The sequence below is a fragment of the Patagioenas fasciata genome, chromosome 26 (assembly GCF_037038585.1).
Source record: "Patagioenas fasciata isolate bPatFas1 chromosome 26, bPatFas1.hap1, whole genome shotgun sequence".
Lineage (NCBI taxonomy): Eukaryota > Metazoa > Chordata > Aves > Columbiformes > Columbidae > Patagioenas > Patagioenas fasciata.
The window spans coordinates 3,654,082-3,672,450 of NC_092545.1; the positions used below are offsets into that span (position 1 = coordinate 3,654,082).

General features: G+C 49.1%; 2 protein-coding genes across 2 annotated transcripts; both read left to right on the forward strand.

Annotated features, from left to right (window-relative positions):
* Positions 1-575: 575 nt before the first annotated feature.
* Positions 576-4,798, forward strand: PCNA (proliferating cell nuclear antigen). Its single transcript, XM_065856839.2, has 6 exons — positions 576-905; positions 2,200-2,297; positions 2,707-2,774; positions 2,940-3,134; positions 4,032-4,155; positions 4,259-4,798. The coding sequence occupies exons 1-6, from the start codon at positions 685-687 to the stop codon at positions 4,339-4,341; spliced, it is 789 nt and encodes a 262-aa protein (XP_065712911.1). The 5' UTR covers positions 576-684; the 3' UTR covers positions 4,342-4,798.
* Positions 4,799-7,284: 2,486 nt separating this feature from the next.
* On the forward strand, positions 7,285-12,419 carry TMEM230 (transmembrane protein 230). The gene is made up of 4 exons (XM_065856883.2): positions 7,285-7,574; positions 9,305-9,432; positions 10,269-10,391; positions 11,177-12,419. The coding sequence occupies exons 2-4, from the start codon at positions 9,334-9,336 to the stop codon at positions 11,315-11,317; spliced, it is 363 nt and encodes a 120-aa protein (XP_065712955.1). The 5' UTR covers positions 7,285-7,574; positions 9,305-9,333; the 3' UTR covers positions 11,318-12,419.
* Positions 12,420-18,369: the final 5,950 nt, after the last annotated feature.

Consider the following 18,369-nt stretch of genomic DNA (forward strand, 5'->3'; position numbering starts at 1 on the left):
GGGATGGGCGAGGGGGCGGAGTTGGGTCACACTTGGCTCCGCCCAGGTGTACCCGGATGTGCGCCCGCCGGCGCCATGACGGGTGCGTGCAAGTGCGCAGCTGTCGCCATGGGGAGGGAGGGAGCGCGGCCGCGTTGCTTCGCCATCGGGAAAGCCCCGGGCGCTGGGAGAATCGTGACGGATTTGTGTTAAAGGGGAGAATGCCGCTGGGTTTCACTCAGGAAAGAGTTCCTGTGAGGAACCGGCGGCTGAGCTGTCCTGACGGACAGACCCGGTGTCGCACCGGCGCTGCGGGGAAGGCGGAGGGCGGGCTGCAGGGATCCGAGAGCCCCCGGTACCTCCACCCCCGCTAGGCCCCACCGGCCAACAGCGCCCGGCGCGCGCCTCGGGGGAGTGCGTAACTCGCGTGGTGATTGGCTCCCGCCGAACGAAGGGGCGGGATTAGGGGGCGAAGCGGTGCCGGGATTGGCCGGAGTACGGGGGGGATCTGTCATGTGAGCCTGAATTGGCTGTCGCTGAGGGAGGGGAGGGCCGCAGGCGATTGGCTGTGGCGCGGCGGTGGGCGGGGCGCAGGAGGCTATAAAAGAGGGTAGTTGGCGGGCAGCGCTAGTTTGGCGGCCGGTTGTGTTGGTGGCCTCTGTTTGTGTCCCCGGTTCTGTTTGTGTCCCCATCGCTGCTGCGAGGATGTTCGAGGCGCGGCTGGTGCAGGGCTCGGTGCTCAAGCGGGTGCTGGAGGCCCTCAAGGACCTCATCACCGAGGCCTGCTGGGACCTGGGTTCGGGCGGCATCAGCCTGCAGAGCATGGACTCCTCGCACGTGTCCCTGGTGCAGCTCACGCTGCGCTCCGAGGGCTTCGACACCTACCGCTGCGACCGCAACATCGCCATGGGCGTCAACCTCTCCAGGTGCGGGCGGCGGGGCCTTTCCGAGCGCTGGGACGGGGGGTGCGGGGGACGGGCCCGAGCCCGAGGGGTGCGGGGTGTGTGAGGGGAGGGGGTGAGGCGAGCGGGCGCCTTCACTCCCGCCGTCCCCGGGGAGCGGTTGCTGGGGCGCACGGAACCGTTGGGATCCCCCTATGGCCCTTCCCCCCATTCTCCTCAGAGCTCTCGCGCCGTTTTTTCGCGGGGCCTGTCGGCGGCGTGACGTCACTGCCGGGCGCGCCATGGCGGGAAAGGCTGGCGGGAGCGGGGCGGCCATGGCGCGTAACTGCCCGGCCAGGGAATGGGGCGGAGGGAACCCGGGCTCTGCTCACAGAATCCCAGAATGTGAAGGGTTGAAGGGACCTGGAAAGCTCATCCAGTGCAATCCCCCCATGGAGCAGGAACACCCAGCTGAGGTTCCACAGGAAGGGGTCCAGGCGGGTTTGAATGTCTGCAGAGAAGGAGACTCCACAACCTCCCTGGGCAGCCTGGGCCAGGCTCTGACACCCTCACTGTGAAACTGCTCCCTACGAGGCTGCTGCTCGTCAGCCTTGTTTTCATTCAGTAGCAGACAATGGGCTGGTGTTCCACAACTAGCATTTTCACCAAAAGACTTCTTATTCAACCAACTCCTGTCGCTGTTACCCCATCAGCTTCCTCCTGCCCATGTGTTCCCTCTCGTTTTATCAGGCTGCTCCTTTTTTGCCAGCTTATTTCTCCTCCGGTCCAGTTTAAGTCTGGCTTTGTAGCATCCCTGTGCTGCAGCAAGGTGGCAGGAAAACTCCGAGAAATCGTGACATGGGGACTGCACCCATGGAGGGTTTGCCTGAAAGTTTGGGGACCTTTTTTATTCTCCCTGCCTTCATGCAAGAAATCTCAACTTGGCAGCTTTTTCTTCTTAAAAATAGCCTGGTTTGGGGGTATCTTTCAGCTTGCATGTAAAGAAAAAGGCTGGACTGCATTACAGAATCACACAATCCCAGAATGTGAGGGGTTGAAGGGCCCTGGAAAGCTCATCCAGTGCAATCCCCCATGGAGCAGGAACACCCAGCTGAGGTTCCACAGGAAGGGGTCCAGGCGGGTTTGAATGTCTGCAGAGAAGGAGACTCCACAGCCTCCCTGGGCAGCCTGGGCCAGGCTCTGACACCCTCACTGTGAAACTGCTCCCTACGAGGCTGCTGCTCGTCAGCCTTGTTTTCATTCAGTAGCAGACAATGGGCTGGTGTTCCTGACAATTGTCTTTATAATACTCTGAATAACCGGTCTTTCCTCCCCCCAGCATGTCCAAAATACTGAAGTGTGCTGGCAACGAAGACATCATAACTCTGCGAGCAGAAGACAATGCGGATACGTTGGCTCTAGTGTTTGAAGCACCAAGTGAGTGTTAAATTTGAGAGCAGACTTTTCTACTGTGATATTTTTAGGTAATGTTCATAAACCGTGCAGGTGGCGGGGGAAGGAAGTGACAAGAAATAGTTCAGAAATGAGAGGGGCCACCTGATAATTGTGAATCTGGCTGGAGATGTTAGCTTAGCCAACTTGACAAATGTTCTCTTTGTAAGAGACTCTTGTTTAGGCCACAAAGAGATGCCCTTGGCAGGTTCCCATCTTAGAGCCTACAAAAGGCTGTTGAGGTCACTTCCAGATTTCAAGCTCTAATTAAACAAGGTGGATCTTATTGTCATAATTGAACTGTTTTTACCTGGAGGGAGGAAAGGGGCAAAAGTTAAATTCAGGATGAAAACTTTGAGGAAACACTGGCTCAAACTATGTTTTATTTCGTTAGATCAGGAAAAGGTTTCTGATTATGAGATGAAGCTTATGGACCTCGATGTGGAGCAGCTTGGAATTCCAGTAAGTAGCGGTTCAAGTGACTGTACTGTCTCAGAAATGGGCATTTTCCCATTTTCACATCAAACTTTGAGCTTCTGATGTAATTTCCTTTGGAAAGACAAAGTCAAGCATAGTGAGTAGACCAAGCTTCTTGGTCGGAGTTGAATTCTGACGCTTCTTTCACAGGAACAAGAATACAGTTGCGTGGTGAAAATGCCTTCTGCTGAATTCGCGCGCATCTGCAGAGATCTCAGCCACATCGGCGATGCAGTTGTCATCTCCTGTGCGAAAGACGGCGTGAAGTTCTCCGCTAACGGAGAGCTGGGCAACGGAAACATCAAACTGTCACAGACCAGTAACGTGGATAAAGAGGAAGAAGCTGTAAGTTAAACCTTCTTGGTGACTGTGGTGTTCTCTGTGTTGAGGTTTTTACTAATATGAATAATTCTCTGATATGTTGAGGGTTAAGGTTGGGTCACTGCATGGTGTATTTTTATAGTTAAGAGTCAACAGATTGTTACCAACTGCAAGTCCCTACCCTAGGGCCTGTGCGCAGAGTGGAGTGGGGAACAGTTCTGGCTGCGTTTGCATGAGGTTCATGGAACTGGAATCAGAGAATCATTTTGCTTGGAAAAGCCCCTCAAGCTCATCGAGTCCACCCATAACCCACCCCTGGCACTGCCCCATGTCCTGAGAACCTCATGTCCGTCTGTCCAGCCCTCCAGGGATGGTGACTCCAGCACTGCCCTGGGCAGTCTGTTCCAATGCCCCACAGCCCTTTGGGGAAGAAATTGTTCCCAGATCCAACCTCAACCTCCCCTGGCGCAACTTGAGGCCGTTTCCTCTGCTCCTGGCGCTTGTTCCTGGGGAGCAGAGCCCGACCCCCCTGGCTCCAAGCTCCTTTCAGGCAGTTCAGAGATCAGAAGGTCTCCCCTCAGCTCCTGTTCTCCAGCTGAACCGCCCAGCTCCCTCAGCCGCTCCCATCACACTTGTGCTCCAGCCCCTCTCCAGCTCCGTTCCCTTCTCCCAACTCGCTCCAGCACCTCAAGGGCTTTCATGAGGTGAGCCCACCACCCCTGGGGCCGCCATTTTGTGTTTTTGAGGTGATTTTGGTGCTGCCGTTTTGAGCCCTGAGGTGATTTTGGTGCCACCATTTTGAGCCCTGAGCTGAGGGGCCCAAAACTGCCCCTGGGATTCACAGTGTGGCCTCAAGGGGTGGCCCCTTGAGAGGCCTGAGGGACCCTGTTGCATTTATTGACATTTAACCTGGTTTTCCAGGTTACAATAGAGATGAATGAGCCTGTCCAACTGACCTTTGCTCTGAGGTACCTCAACTTCTTTACCAAAGCCACCCCGCTGTCCCCCACAGTGACACTCAGCATGTCTGCAGACGTTCCTCTTGGTAAGTAGAAACATCTTGCCTTGTAAAATCTCATGGAACTGCATTAAGAGCTCTTGACTTTTCTGAAGAACCTTCTAAATCTCTTTGTCTTTCTGCTCCCCAGTTGTGGAGTACAAGATTGCCGACATGGGACACTTAAAATATTACCTGGCTCCAAAGATCGAAGACCAACAAGAAGGCTCTTAATTGGAGCCGGACTGAGGGGAAACAACAACCAACTTTGAGGAGGAAATGGTGTTTTTAGCAATTCCAGTGCGTTGCAGCATCGTATGAGCACCGTTAGGCAGTTGTGTAGATATCTTTGTAAATATTTTTCGCCTTACTCTTTTGCTATACCCTCGTCATTGGAAATAGGAAGTTTTGTGTTGGTTTTGTTAGGTGTTTTCTAGTCTGTTCCTATACTTCCAATAATCTCTTTAGATGTTGCCCTAAGGTGAAATATCTTCCTCCTCTCAACCTGTGTTAGAGAAGGGGTGCAATATTTAAAAAGCTGTTTCCTAGACTTTCACCTGTGGAATTAGTTGACTGTCAGGTTGCTGTTCAGTTATGCCACGACTTTATTTGCCCTTCATCCATTTATTTTTGAAGCCGGTATTCTGCAACTTGGAAAATGGAAATAAAGACTATAATTTTGTGGGTTTTATCCTGTTTAAATGTGGTTGGGTGAATCGGTGCTTTGTCACACTTTGCGTTTTCAGAGGAACTTCGCTTCTTTTGCGCTGGGGTTACCAGTGCGTGCTGGGATGGTTTAGGAGCTGAAATGAGGAGTGTGGATAATTCATCGCTCTGTGATGCTGTTTCCTTTAAGCAGGGGTTTGCGGAGCAGCTTTTCCCAATGGTGCAGCAGCTCTTGGTGAACTCGGGGTGCGTGGACACACACGCAGTGATTTGGTGACCAACGAGCCGTGTGAGCCTTCTGGGTTTGGTTCCATTTCTGGCTGATCCACGTGAAGCTGGGTGTTGCATTCATTGGGTCTTTTTTTGTCCTCACCTTACACAATCCAGGTGACAAGTGTTACCTGTCCACCGGCGATTCCTCTTCATTGAGGAGCTTTGTGATCATGGTTGTATTTATTGTTGATGGAGATGTAAGATTTACACCACATTTCACCCTGAGAGTTTGATGAAAAATAGGATTTTAAAACCATTTCAGGCACCTTCTGGGGTTATTTTTCTTCACTTTATTGCTGCCAGCCATAAATCCTTTCCTGCTGTCTGAAATGAGCAACTCCACTTTGTCACAAAGGGAGAAACACTGAAAACCAATTATACAATTACAGTTGTGCTGTGCTGGGTTGTCCGTCAGGCTCTCAAGTGCTGTGGAGATGCTGATGTATTTCTTAGGAGGCTGTGGGCAAGACAAGAACATCCTGAGCACAAACTGCCCGTGGACTTGAACAGATTGAGCAGAATTTCACAAGGTGGCAGCACCGATCAAGAGACAAATTGTGCTGTGTCAGAATGATGCAGCTACCAGGAGAGGAGCTGGTCCTGCTCAGGCTGGGGATGGGACTTGGCACATCCTGCTCTGGATTCCCCATTGCTGCTTGTGCTGCTTTATTAGCAGGGATGCTCTAAGCTCTGGCATTTCTGCTGCTTAAACCCTGGCGTTTCTGCTGCTTAAGCCCTGGTTTGCTGTGGTGCAGGTGGCTCCCTGTGTGGTTTCAGCTCCCATACGGAGCTTTGTCTCACATTTCCATAGTGTACCCCAATTTATTTTCTCGAACTTGGCATCCTGAGCCGTTCGGTGATGTTAAGAAAACATCTCGACAGCGAGATCTGACCCAGCTGCACTCAAGTTTTTTGGCAATTGCTGGGTTGTTGCCCTGAATAAAATTGCCCAGAACAGGAGCGGTGGATGCCCTGGGTAACCAGGAGGCTTTTTTCACCCCAAATATGATCCTTCTTGGATTGTATCGCCATTGAACCCACAAGTACAGTGAGCAAATCAGTGCACAATCAAAGATTCCTGGTGTTGAGAATAATTCTGCTTTCCAATGATGCACGTAAAGCTGGGCTGGGGATTGTAGCAAATTCCTTTTGGTGCAATCTGTAGTGGCGGTCACCAAACTCATTATTTGTCCTATTCCACTCATAAACGCATTGTAAACCGTGGTTTAATTGCCTATTTTTACAGCCGTAATGACTGAATTGAGTGGCCTCATGTCGCAAGAAACGTCCTTCAGCATCAGTATCTACGCACTTGTGCACGCTCTCTGTGTTCCGGATGAATCCTTAAAGAAGCTGAATGTTTATTTTGCCGTTGCCAAACCCTCATACTCACAATTAAAATATAAATTTAAAAATAAAAGCTGGGGAGGCTTAGTTAATGCTGTGTTTCTCCATGTTTGAGAGCACAAGCTTTGGAAGTTTATATATTGAGTATATTTATATATTGAGCTTTTTACCAAGGAGCAAAGGAATAAGAAAGGGAGAGGGAGAATTCTTTGAAACTTTTAAGATGAGGCGTTTGAGGCTCAATCCGGTGTGTGCTTTATTAACTTACAGGAACCAGAACCACGGCAATTCCCGCAGGTCTGTTTGGAGTGGTTGGAAGTGAATCCCCCACCATGTTCTCTCAGAAGAGGAGACTGAGGGGTGATCTCATCCATGTTTACAGATATCTAGAGGGGGAGTGTCAGGAGGATGGAGCCAGGCTCTTCTCGGTGACAACCAGTGACAGGACAAGGGGCAATGGGTGCAAACTGGAACACAGGAGGTTCCACTTAAATTTGAGAAGCAACTTGTTCCTGGTGAGGGTGTCAGAGCCTGGCCCAGGCTGCCCAGGGAGGTTGTGGAGTCTCCTTCTCTGCAGACATTCAAACCCGCCTGGACCCCTTCCTGTGGAACCTCAGCTGGGTGTTCCTGCTCCATGGGGGATTGCACTGGATGAGCTTTCCAGGGCCCTTCAACCCCTCACATTCCTGCATTCTGTGATGGGTTAATATTGCTCCAGGTGTTCCAAACAATTTTCTGACTTTAGCTTTTTATGCAGCATCTGACGGTTTAATTACATCCGGATCTTCCTTTAGAAAATCAGCTTTATTTGCATAGGAGCGATGTGTAAGTTGGTTCACAAACCACCAACAAACGCGGCCTTGAGGTGCCCGATCCACACTGGCGTGACAGGACGTGGCCTGAGGACCATTAAATTCACGGTTCACAAACCACCAACAAACGCGGCCCTGAGGTGACCGATCCGCTCTGGCGTGACAGGACGTGGCCTGAGGACCATTAACTTCAATTCCAGCTGCTGATCTGGCCCATGAGCCTGAAAACCGGAGGCTGAGAAATGGCCCGGAGGCCGCGGCCTTAACCTGGAAGGAAACGGCGGCGGCGGGGAATAAACTTCCTGGGTTGTTGGGAGGCCGGGGAAGGAGAGACGCGTGAGGGGAGAGATGGAGCAGCGCGAATAGCGGGTGAGCGTCTTCATGGGGGTTTATTCATGTTTTGGAGCCCGTGAGGGGTTTTGGGGGGAATTCCCAGCTGTTGGGAACTTGCGCGTCGCAGCAGAGAAACCATTTCGGGTTCGGAGGGGGGGTCGGTGTGTTTGTTGTTAGATGTGACGTTTGAGCTCCCGAAAGGGGGAAAAATCACATCCCCTTTCCTTTGTTATCCCTGGGAAGAGAAGGGAGAAAAATATATTGCTGTTATTTAGGGCATAAATAGGATTTTGGCTTGAAATGTCATGTTTGCATTTACTGACGAGCTTATGGGCCTGAGCTCTGCCCTGGAAACCTTTCCCCGGCTTCTGAGGGTGTTTAAAACACAACTGTAGTGCAGCATATCAGAATAATCGAATTATAAGCGTGATTCACCAATTATTTGCCTCTTTAAGAGCGCAGCACAGCTTGTTTCTGACCCAGAACCAATGTAGAGTGTGAGTGAAGCTCAGTGGACTTTGTACCCGGCCCTTAAACATGAGGACTGAGAGAGGTTTCCTTGTATTATTAGTCTTCAATAACCTCTTTCTTCATGATAAGTGAATTAATGAGAAGGGCAGGCCAGTTTCTGCAAGTGTAAATTGGAAATAATTCCTCGGAATAGCCTGGTAACTAAGTCAGGATAAACCCCATGGTCCTCAAGGGTGAAATGGGGTGTTCAGGGCATCGGCCACATTTCAGATGCGCTTGTTTCTTTTTGGCTTTCCCCCCCCCGTACATCAACCCCTGAGGATGCGGCCATTACCACCCCATAGATGGGTGTTATTTCCATTATCAACGGGGCTTGAAATGTGTTTTGTCTGTGCTTGGGTTTTGCTATGGGGCGGGGGGGAATAATCGAGTTGAAGGTGCAGCTGAGGGGGTTTAAGCTCAGAGGGTTTTTATAAAAGATCATGGTTTGTTCTTTTTTTTCTTATAAAAGTCAAATTTACCGTAGGAGGAACAAATTCCACCAGTGTGGGGGAATTGCAGGGTACAGCTCTGGTGTAACTAAATAAAGCTCAGCCTAAACTCTGCCTCCTTAGGGCGGGACAGACCTGCGCTTTTTAGCTTCTTGTGGGTTTTTTGGTCACCTCCTGCACCAACCACCCCGTCCCCCTGTCACGTTCCTCTGAGTCATCCCTCGGGGAGTCTGTTACGACAGCTCCACTTCGCTCGAGTTTTTAGTGGTGTTAGGTATTTATTTTTAATGGATCTATTGCAAAATAGCTGGTTGAAAAGCTGCTTTGTTTAGTCCTGCTTTGGGTTTATTTTCTAGTGTCCCTGTGTAGAAGCAGCTGGACCTCAGACATCTCCTTGCGAAATGAGAGCTGCTTATACATTGTGTATTATTCTGGAAGTTCTACCTTGTTTTAAATACAAGTTTTAAATACAGTTTGACTTTGCTTTCAAATATCAGCAGCTATGTTCATACTTGTGCATTTTAGGCTTAGATATGAAGCTTTGTTTGGACAGATTGAATTGATGAAAAAGAACTAAGATTCATGCTCAAAGGTTTATGAACTTCATGCACAAAGGTTTATGAACTTTATGGTCAAAGGTTTATGAATGTTATGCACAAAGATGTATGAAAAAGAACAAAGATACCTTTTGGTTAGTACAGGCTTGACGCTTTTGTTTCTCTTCACTGTGACCACTCGATCCGTGTCTCTAGGATCATCCACTTTGCTCTGATTTTCCTTTTCTCGCTGTTTTTTGTCTTCCAGGTTCCAGCTGATGCTCCAGCTTCTCTGTAATGATGCCGTCCCGTACCAATCTGACTGCTGGCATTCCCAGTAGCAAAGTCAAATATTCCAAGCTCTCCAGCACTGATGATGGATATATTGACCTGCAGGTACCAAAATGGGCAAGAAAACCTCTTTCTGCTATTTCCGCGGGCAGGATTCCTCGCTGTTTCAGGGCCCTGCTGCAATGATTTGTTCTGTATCATCTGCTTTATTTTGTCTTTCATAATTTACACACTCAAGGGGTTGAAAACCGTCAGCAGATGTAGCTGAATTAACTCATCTTCTGTACTTGAACACCAAATGCTGTCAGTTTGCCTGCTCGTATCATTTTAGAGTCCTGTTTCTAGCTTTCATTTACTGTTGTTAAATAAAGCAGCTGTAGCTGCGGCCTCCAAAGTAAGAAACTGCTCAGAATTACCCAGTTTGCATAAATTTTGCCAAAGAAACACCACAGTGCTTTTTCATATGCGGCTCTGCAGTTTGAAGTCTGTTCAGTACAAGGCCTACAGACAACAGTGCCTTATTTCATAATGATCCTACTTGAGAATCGTTCAAAAACCCAACATAATGAAAGCAAAGATCGGGCCGGCATCAATATCTGAGCGTTTCTTACGTACCCACATTTAGAAGTTTTCATTAATGAATTAATGGCAAGTCATTCATATAGAAATCATAAGAGGTGTTATATGCACGAAGAAAATATGTAACCAACTCTGTAATGCTGGTGTAACAGCTTTAATTGCTCTGGTTCCAGCTGTACCAAAAATCAGGGATGGAGAAAAGCAACTACACGATTGTCCTGTAAGGAACAGGGACTTGGATTTAATGATGCTTATGGGTCCTGTCCAACTTGAGACAGAATCATAGAATCACAGAATATCTGCTGGTGTGGGAGGGGAATTGTTGGGTTAAGCTCTTTAATACGTTGTGTTCTGCCATCCAGTTCAAGAAGAGCCCCCCAAAAATCCCCTACAAGGCCATCGCGCTGGCCATCGTGCTCTTCATGATTGGGACCTTCCTCATCATCATCGGCGCCCTCCTCTTGGCCGGATACATCAGCAAAGGCGTAAGTGCTTTAATTACGCTTCTGGTAGCAGTTTTGCCCTGCTCGCCCGTTCCTCAAAGCCTGCCATGAACCAAAATGTTCCGTTTCAAAATTCCAAGCGAGGAAGCGATGCCCCGTGCTGCCCCACTGCTGTGACAGCCTCTGGTGTCCCCTCTAATGTCCCCTCTGATGGCCTGAGTGGGTTTGTAGCTGGAGATCTGCCCAGGAGGGCTGAGTTTCTCTGTCCTACCTGGGCTATAATTTCATTTTAATGCTATTATACATCCCTGCTCGCTGTCCTGGCAAAACTTAACACTGGGATCCTCGCTCTCTTAGTGAAGATCTGGCACCTTCAGTGGGAGATTCCAGACACAGCCCCACTTTGCTCATCCCTCTGCGTTCATGATCCATTGAAACGGGATCTGTGGTTTATAGCAGACTCGGTGCTGCTGTGTGGCACGTTTCTCCTTTTACCCCGTGCCGTATGGAATGACTTTAGGACCGACAGCTGCTGCTTATCATGGAATCGGCAGCATTTTGGGTGGATCAGCGGCAATTCAGATAGGAGAGCCGCCTCTCTTATCCAAAGGAGGAGTTGAGTTGAGGGTTTCCTGTAGCTGCCACACCAGGGAGAGGAATTTTTGCTCAGCCTGAAGATAACATATTTCTGATTTGAATGACATTTTTGGCCGCTAACCATAGGGATGAATAATTGTGGTAATTTGCTCAGCGAGGCAGGGCTGAAGAAGGAAAGGCTCCCCTATGTACGTTTTCTATTTGTGCTCACATCTCTCTCTGTGCCACAGGGAACCGACCGCGCCGTCCCCGTGCTCATCATCGGCATCCTAGTGTTTCTCCCGGGCTTCTACCACCTGCGCATCGCCTACTACGCATCCAAAGGCTACCGGGGCTATTCCTACGACGACATCCCGGATTTTGACGATTGAACGATGTATTAAATTGCATTTCTAATTAGGTTGGCGGTAAGAGCTGTTAGTTCATCGGATCTCAGCGCCTGTAAGGTTGTAGATGAAGCGAATCGCTCACAAGACGCCAGTTCCTGGGTTTGAGGTGTTGTAGGTTTTTCCATTGGGGGGTGGGGGGTTTGAATGTGGACTTGACCAAAAGGATTTTGCAACGTTAGGTGGGAAGAACATGTGATTTGTTGTGTTTTCCTCTCTTGGTTACATCATGCTGGTTGCTCATAAGTTGTTTTTTTTGGGCAATTCTAGCAATTTTCCAAAAACAGATGAGCCGGTTTCAGCAGCAAAGGTATTTTTTATTTCTTTATAGAGTTTATTTCAGTTTCCAGTGAGATTGTGGTTATCACTGGGTTTACCTTTGCAGGCAAACACCGTAGTGAAATTCTTTTGCCCATCAGAAATGCTTCCGATCTACTTGTCCTGTGCTCATCTGGAGTAACAAACTCAGACGTGTGCAAGAGGGGGGAAACTGCATTTGCATTAAACAATTTACACACAGTGCATTTGCACAACTCCTCCTGTCCCGCTGACCAAGGTTATGTACTCAACAAACACATTTTTCCCAAGCAAACCATTGCCCACGCCGCTGTTGCTTTTGGCAAAATCCGCTTCTCCTTTAAAAGGCCTGTTGTTGAATTTTGTTTATTATTTTAAACCAAACAGATACAGGCAGAAGAGTTGGGATCCGGACCAGGACTCAAGTGTCTAAATACCAAAAAGCTTCGTTTTGACTAGCGTGGATATCGGAGACACTTGAATTCCATCTGTTCTATGTATATTTGGAATCATTTTGTCCTTGTCTAGATAATATGCTGTGCATAACTCCCTAGACTGGTCAAAAGGAAATCTCTGTATAGTTTGTACTGAACAAATCCTGTTTGTATTGTTTTGCTAGCTTCAGTGATATGTTATTCAGGGAAAACAGATCAGCAGCTCTATTTTATGTAAAATAAAACCCATCTGTCTCCTGAAGCGGGAACAGACTCAGCATCCTGGACAAGTGACAAGTAGTGATGCAAGTATGTGCATTTAATATGAATAAACCTCGCTATATTCTGTGTACAAACCATAAGTTTCTCCTTTTCACGTTCGCAGATCTCGCTGTGCGCTAGAAACTGTTCTGGGCAACCGCATTAAGGCTTTAGCTGCGTGTGCTGCTGCCCGATGCAGCCGCTGCCGTCAGCGCTGGGCTGTGCTGAGCTTTGGATCGGCAGAGCCGGGGACGGGGATTAACCTCGCCAGGTCAGGATTCGCTTGTTGAACCTTACACTCAGCCCTACTTAAACGTACCAAGACCCCGGACTTGTAATCTCTTTGTTTCAGGGTCCAAACCCCCGTTTCCTTTTGTTGCGCGGTGTGACAGCGTCTGCTGGAACCTGGCCTGCGCTGATACTCCACAATTATCGCGTGCGCCTTGCGGACTGAGCGTTTTTGGCAGGAAGAGGGGCGGGTTATCACCCCCAGCGCAGAGCAGGTCTGTGGAGATGCTGAGATGAGAGCCGCGCTCGATAAAAGCCTCGCTCTGAAAGTCCTCTGAAAATGGCCTTTTTTCCTCCTCCGACATTCTCCATTAAACCCAAACCCTGAGCCAAAGTATTTTTTTAACCTCATTTGGCTTAATTGGCTGCGCTCTGAGGAACGGCTGATTGAGTTTGGGATCTCCCTCCGCACGTTCTCTGCTGCGTCACCTCGGCCTCGCGTTCCCGGCGCCGACTCTTCCCACGTGTTGTCACGTCCTTGGCAGCAGCTGAAACGCGGCAATTAAAGCCGGGCCTGGGCCGGGAGAGCGGCTGCTGACGCAAACGGTGAATCAGCCGCTATTAGGGGATAAGAATGTGGGGTTTGTTTGGGTTTGGGGAAAGGGGAGAGGAAGCAGAAGGGAAGTTAAAATGCAAAAGAAAAGCGGGAGGGAGAAGATGCTTTCCAGTGGGGCTGAGAAGATGCGGAAAGCTGGGTTGGCTCAAGGATAAGGAAATGCAGGGGGCAGGAGAAGAACACGCTGACATTTCTGGAGGAAAAGCAATTAATAAGTGTGGTTTTGATTTGACAGAAGCAAAGTCCTCAGGCAGCACAGTGTTTAAATATGAACAGTCTCTGCCCTGATGCTCAGGGCTGTCTGCATGAGAGATGGCCAAAGGGAAATCTCCCTCTCGACAGGGATTGTTTTCTGTCTAATTTGGGAAAAAAGAGGCACTTCGGGGAAACAAAAAAGCTCTGGTGACCCCTGGAAAAACGTAGATCCAGACGACTTCATTTGTTGAGCTGACATCTTGCATTCTAAGCATGGTTTTCCTCCGGAGTTGTTCTCTAGGTGTTCAGATGTCGATTAATGGCCAGGGTGCAATTTCCTCTCGCAAAGTAGTTTACATTTATTTCAAGAGATTGGAAAATTCGACTTCGTTTCTCCGAGGCCGATCAGCGGTGCTCTGGTGTGGGTTTGAGTGGAATGGGTGCCGTCAGCTTTTTTATTTGTTAAAATATTAGATCCTTGTTCCCCTCCTGTAAAATCAGGACTGTTGGGGGTTTGGGACGAACTGAGTCGCTACAGTGATGTGGGGAAGAGGAAAACGCCTGGGAAGAGGTTTCTGGTTCTAGAGCGGGACTTGAATGATAAATAAGGCGCCGGCCGAACGCCGATGAATGAGGATAATACTGAATAGCTGGTTGCTTTATCGAGCGTCACCCACTCTGGGCAGCTGTCTACCAGAAATAAATAGTCGGCATTTATATATCTCCACGGGGTGTTATGATGCACAGAAGCTCCGGAGAAAGAACACGCACCCAGATTTTCGGCTTTTCTCTAGGAGTACTTGAATTCGGGTATCCTCAGTGATGCTCTTCTGTGGTAGATTTATATGATTATATATTTAATACCATAAAATTCCTGGGAAGACATTTGGAAATGTGATTCTAGAGTCCTTTGGCCAGCAGTCCCACAAAAATCCCCCCAATGTATTATTTATAAAAGCAAAGACGCATTTGAAGTAAATGTCTGGTTTTATGTGTGGGGTGGCTTTGTGGGTTGTTTGGGAAGGTTTTTGTGGGCTTTTTGGCCCTCTGGGTGAACAAAGCTAAAGAAAATTGCCAAGCATCATCCCATCAGAGGAAACTTCCCTTACATAGAGAAGCTGTTTGAAACATCCAGGTGAACAAACAAGGCGGCCGTGGAGACTCTGGGGTGGCTGCAGCCATGAACTCCAAGCCCTGGAGGTGGCTGCAAGATCCAGAGCGGCTCTTTCTCTGCTCCTCGTTAGCAGTGGCTCATCGTTAAGAGCTCATTGTGCTCCCTGAGGCGGTGGGACCTGTTCTTGTCCTCTCCAGGAGGCTCCTGCCCACTGTTGGTGGTGCAAATGCCACCAGCTGACAGAGGTGGCCACCCCGTGTAACTCATTTTCTAACACTTCCCACAGCGTTTCCCTTGAGGGTGGGCAGCAGATTTGTACCGAGCGCTCACATTCGAGTGTCGAGCTAAGGAGTGAACCCACTGCCCATGCGCTGGCTGGGGGACCTTGGTGGGTTTCCAGGAGAGGCTGCGCACCCGGAGATGCTGCTGGGAGCACCACCATAGGCTCTGCGAGGGTTTATCGCGAATATCACATCAGTGCTGCATCTCTAGGTTGTGGTCAGTGCCCCTGTTGGGATAGCATGTAGAACGCCTGCCTGAAAGGGGCTCTGTGTCATAGGTGGAGATAAACGCAGCAGTGGGAAGGGGCGATAGGAAAAGGCAGAATCAGCCAAAGCGTTGTGCAAATGGTTCTGCTAAACCCTTGAAAGAAGAGGCAGAAATTGTGCTTGTGTCGGTTGCTTGATGCGGTGGAGCAGTGAGGGGTTTCACCAGCATGGAGATGGTGCGTGAGCCTGAGTCCAGGTGGAGCCACAGCCCTGAAGGCTCATCCCACTACCCCGGTCTCTCAGTTCTTTGTTTCAAGGCTTGTTGTGATTCTTACAGGGTCGTGATTTTGCATCTGTCCACACAGCCAGACTTGTGAAGGACGTCGTTCCCTCTACAGGTGCTGCAGCCTGATCCTGGAAAAGGGGCTGGAAGTACAAAAATGATCCGAGGCTGGAGCAGCTCTGCTGTGGGACAGGGTGAGAGAGCCGGGGTGTTCAGCTGGAGAAGAGAAGCTCTGGGGACAACTTATTGCTGCCTTTCTGTGCTTAAATGGGGGATGATAAGAAAGATGGGGAGAGACTTTTGAGCAGGGCCTGTTGTGATAGGACAAGGGTGACAGTTTTAAACTAAAGGAGGGAGATTCAGACTGGATGTAATGAAATTGTTGGCCCTGAGGGTGGTGAGAGCCTGGCCCAGGGTGCCCAGAGAGGTGGTGGCTGAACCAACCCTGGAGACATCCCAGGCCAGGCTGGACGGGGCTCTGAGCAACCTGAGCTGGTGAAGATGTCCCTGTCATGGCAGGGGTGGCACTGGGGGAGCTGGGGAGGTCCCTTCAACCCCAGCTGTTTTATGATACTCCAGGTAGCAACTTTCTATGTGTTCTATATGTTTCTCAGCATCACTGTTGATCGTTAGGCAAGTGATGAGCAAGGCCCATCACTAGTCCTGTGGTGATGCTACAAGAGGAAAATTGAGTTTCTAACCGCTTTTCTCACTGGTGGTTTGTATTTCCTCACCCTCAAGGCCCGGCTGGAGGTTGTTTGTCCGCAGAGCCAGGTGAGGAATCTGGGCTGGCCAGCAAGTTCCCGATCTTAGTCCTGAAAGTATTCTACTGAAGTTGTGTGAAACATCTGCAGGGATGGAGAGAGAATGCGATGACTCAGAGCACGCAGGCTACGACCCCCGTGCTATAAATACAGCCCTAAACCAAATCATTTCTTGAACAAACAGCACAATCTGCAACAGCATCTCTGGCTCTTTTCTGGTACCCGTCGTGCAGGAACACTCAGCCCAGCCCCGCGGTCGGGATTTGCTTTCATTCTGTCAACTGCAATTAGCCAAATTCAGCGACATTTGCCACCGAGAGGCTCCGTGCTCTGCTGCTGCTCTTCCCGCACTATGGATTTTTTCGCTTAGCACAAAAGACAACGTCAAAGCCCCGCGGGGCAGGAAGAAATGACTCGGCACAACAGTTCTGTCCCTTCTAATCAGATTTGTGCTTCACTCCGCTTACGCTGTGGTCCAAACCAGTTTCTCCACACTCTCTGCATCCTCCTCCCCCTTGTGCCTGGTCCTTAAAGCTCCCAAGGCTCAGCTCATTCATACAATCGCATCTTCTCCCTCGGCCGTTCCTCCTGGCCGTTCCCTCAGGGTGTTTCTCCTGTTCTCCCCAGTGAGATTTCTACCTCCAGGTCTCCTCTTGCCGTCCCACTTGGCCCTTTCCTCATTGCTGAACCTCAGAGCTCATCAGCTTAGCAGGTAAGCGCAAACCAGACCTTTGCTTTGCCTCTTCCAGCTCGGGGAGGTCAGGAATCCCACCCTCATTTTCTGCCTTCTCTACCTGCTGAAATGAAAACGTTCTTTGCCTTTTTCCTGGAGCTCTGTGTTCATCCCCAGCTGTGTTTTCATGCTGTGTGAAATGCGGATATGCACATTCACAGGGTTCCTTTCCTCTACCCTCAAGCTGCCTGTGTCTTAAGGTTTTTAGGAATGCTGGATTGAACTAAAAATAGTCCAGACAGTTCAGTGGGCCACAGCAGTTTCCTCCCTCCCAAGAGAACCGGCTTTGTTCTGGGATGGAGCCAAGGGTCAAGGGAAGATAAAATCTTGGGAAAAAAGCTTAATTGTGGATTAGAAATGATTGTTTCCAAAATATTTCATGGACTGTTTTGCTTCTCCAGGCTCGGGCAGACTTTGGTTTGTGTTGATTAGGTACTTGTTACCTTGAGGCTTTTCCTTCTGTGGTTCTGCCCATATCTAGGAGGGTTTTAATTGGAAGCAAGACGATTATTAGGTCCTTTTTGTGGCCTGCATGGACAGGGCTGACCTGTGACAAGGATCAGGAAGTGAACGTTTCCTTCCGCATCGCTGTCCTTGTGGTGGAGACTGAGCTGTGATGTTGTGTCTTGTGTCGCAGACTTGGGAGAATCCCACGGAGCTTTCCCAGCCCTGCTGCACTTACCATAAGGAACAAAATCCCAATGAATCTTCTCCGAGACAGCTCTTTCCGCTCCTGTGAAATAGCGATTTTGGCTTTGAAAACGCAAGTTCTGTGGAGGAATCGCCGCTTCGGCCTGGGCTGCTAACGAAAACAAGAAGGAAAAACACCCACTAGTCACCACTAATTAATTTGATTTTGAAATATTTACTTGGACTGATGTTGTAGCTGCTTTTAAGTCTTTAAAGGATTAGCTGCCTGCTTGTCTTTCATGCCTGCAACCATTTATTTAAGCTGTTGTTGCAAATCACGCTATTAACCTGTCATGCGAGGCTTGAACCACTCTTTGCTTGGCAGCGGGAGACGGGCGGTACGGAGTCTCGCTGACGTGAGAGTGAGAAGTTAACACATCCACAGTGGGGTCTGGGGGATTCTTCTCCCAGCTTGAAAAGCTCCCTGAAGGAGGGGAAAGACACAAGATGAATATAGCAAGAATCACCGAAATATTGCAAAGCCTAATGTGGGGCTGTAAAAACGTCACTGTGTTGCGTCACATTTAACGCATGTGGTCAAACCAAGCGGCCAAAACGCAGCTGCCAGGGCAGGGTTTGCATATTGAAGAGCATCAGTTTCTGAGCTAAAAGCTGCATTGAGCAAAGGAAATGTCAGGCGGATCTAGAAATAATCCCTGAAGAAAGGATTAATTCTTACTCTTATGCATTTAGTGTAAAAGAGATTTCAGATCCCTAAACCTGCAAATACTGGTTAGCATCACTGCATCATTTTCTAGCAGTTGTTTTAATTAATATGTCGTTAGAAAACCTACCAGCTCCTAGAGTATTCATTTTCCTTGTCTCAACACCAACAGTTCACATCCCAGCGTGACTTCTCTACTGCTATTTTGGGTGGTTCTTTTCCAGACAAACGTCTTATTTTCTGTGTATTGGCTACTGCAGGTCAAGTGAA

Coding starts and splice junctions, on each gene's coding strand:
- TMEM230 (XM_065856883.2), top strand. CDS start 9,334: ATGATGCCGTCCCGTACCAATCTGACTGCTGGCATTCCCAGTAGCAAA. Junction 9,433..10,268: donor ATGGATATATTGACCTGCAG/GTACCAAAATGG, acceptor TCTGCCATCCAG/TTCAAGAAGAGCCCCCCAAA. Junction 10,392..11,176: donor CCGGATACATCAGCAAAGGC/GTAAGTGCTTTA, acceptor TCTGTGCCACAG/GGAACCGACCGCGCCGTCCC.
- PCNA (XM_065856839.2), top strand. CDS start 685: ATGTTCGAGGCGCGGCTGGTGCAGGGCTCGGTGCTCAAGCGGGTGCTG. Junction 2,298..2,706: donor TCTAGTGTTTGAAGCACCAA/GTGAGTGTTAAA, acceptor TTATTTCGTTAG/ATCAGGAAAAGGTTTCTGAT. Junction 3,135..4,031: donor TGGATAAAGAGGAAGAAGCT/GTAAGTTAAACC, acceptor CTGGTTTTCCAG/GTTACAATAGAGATGAATGA.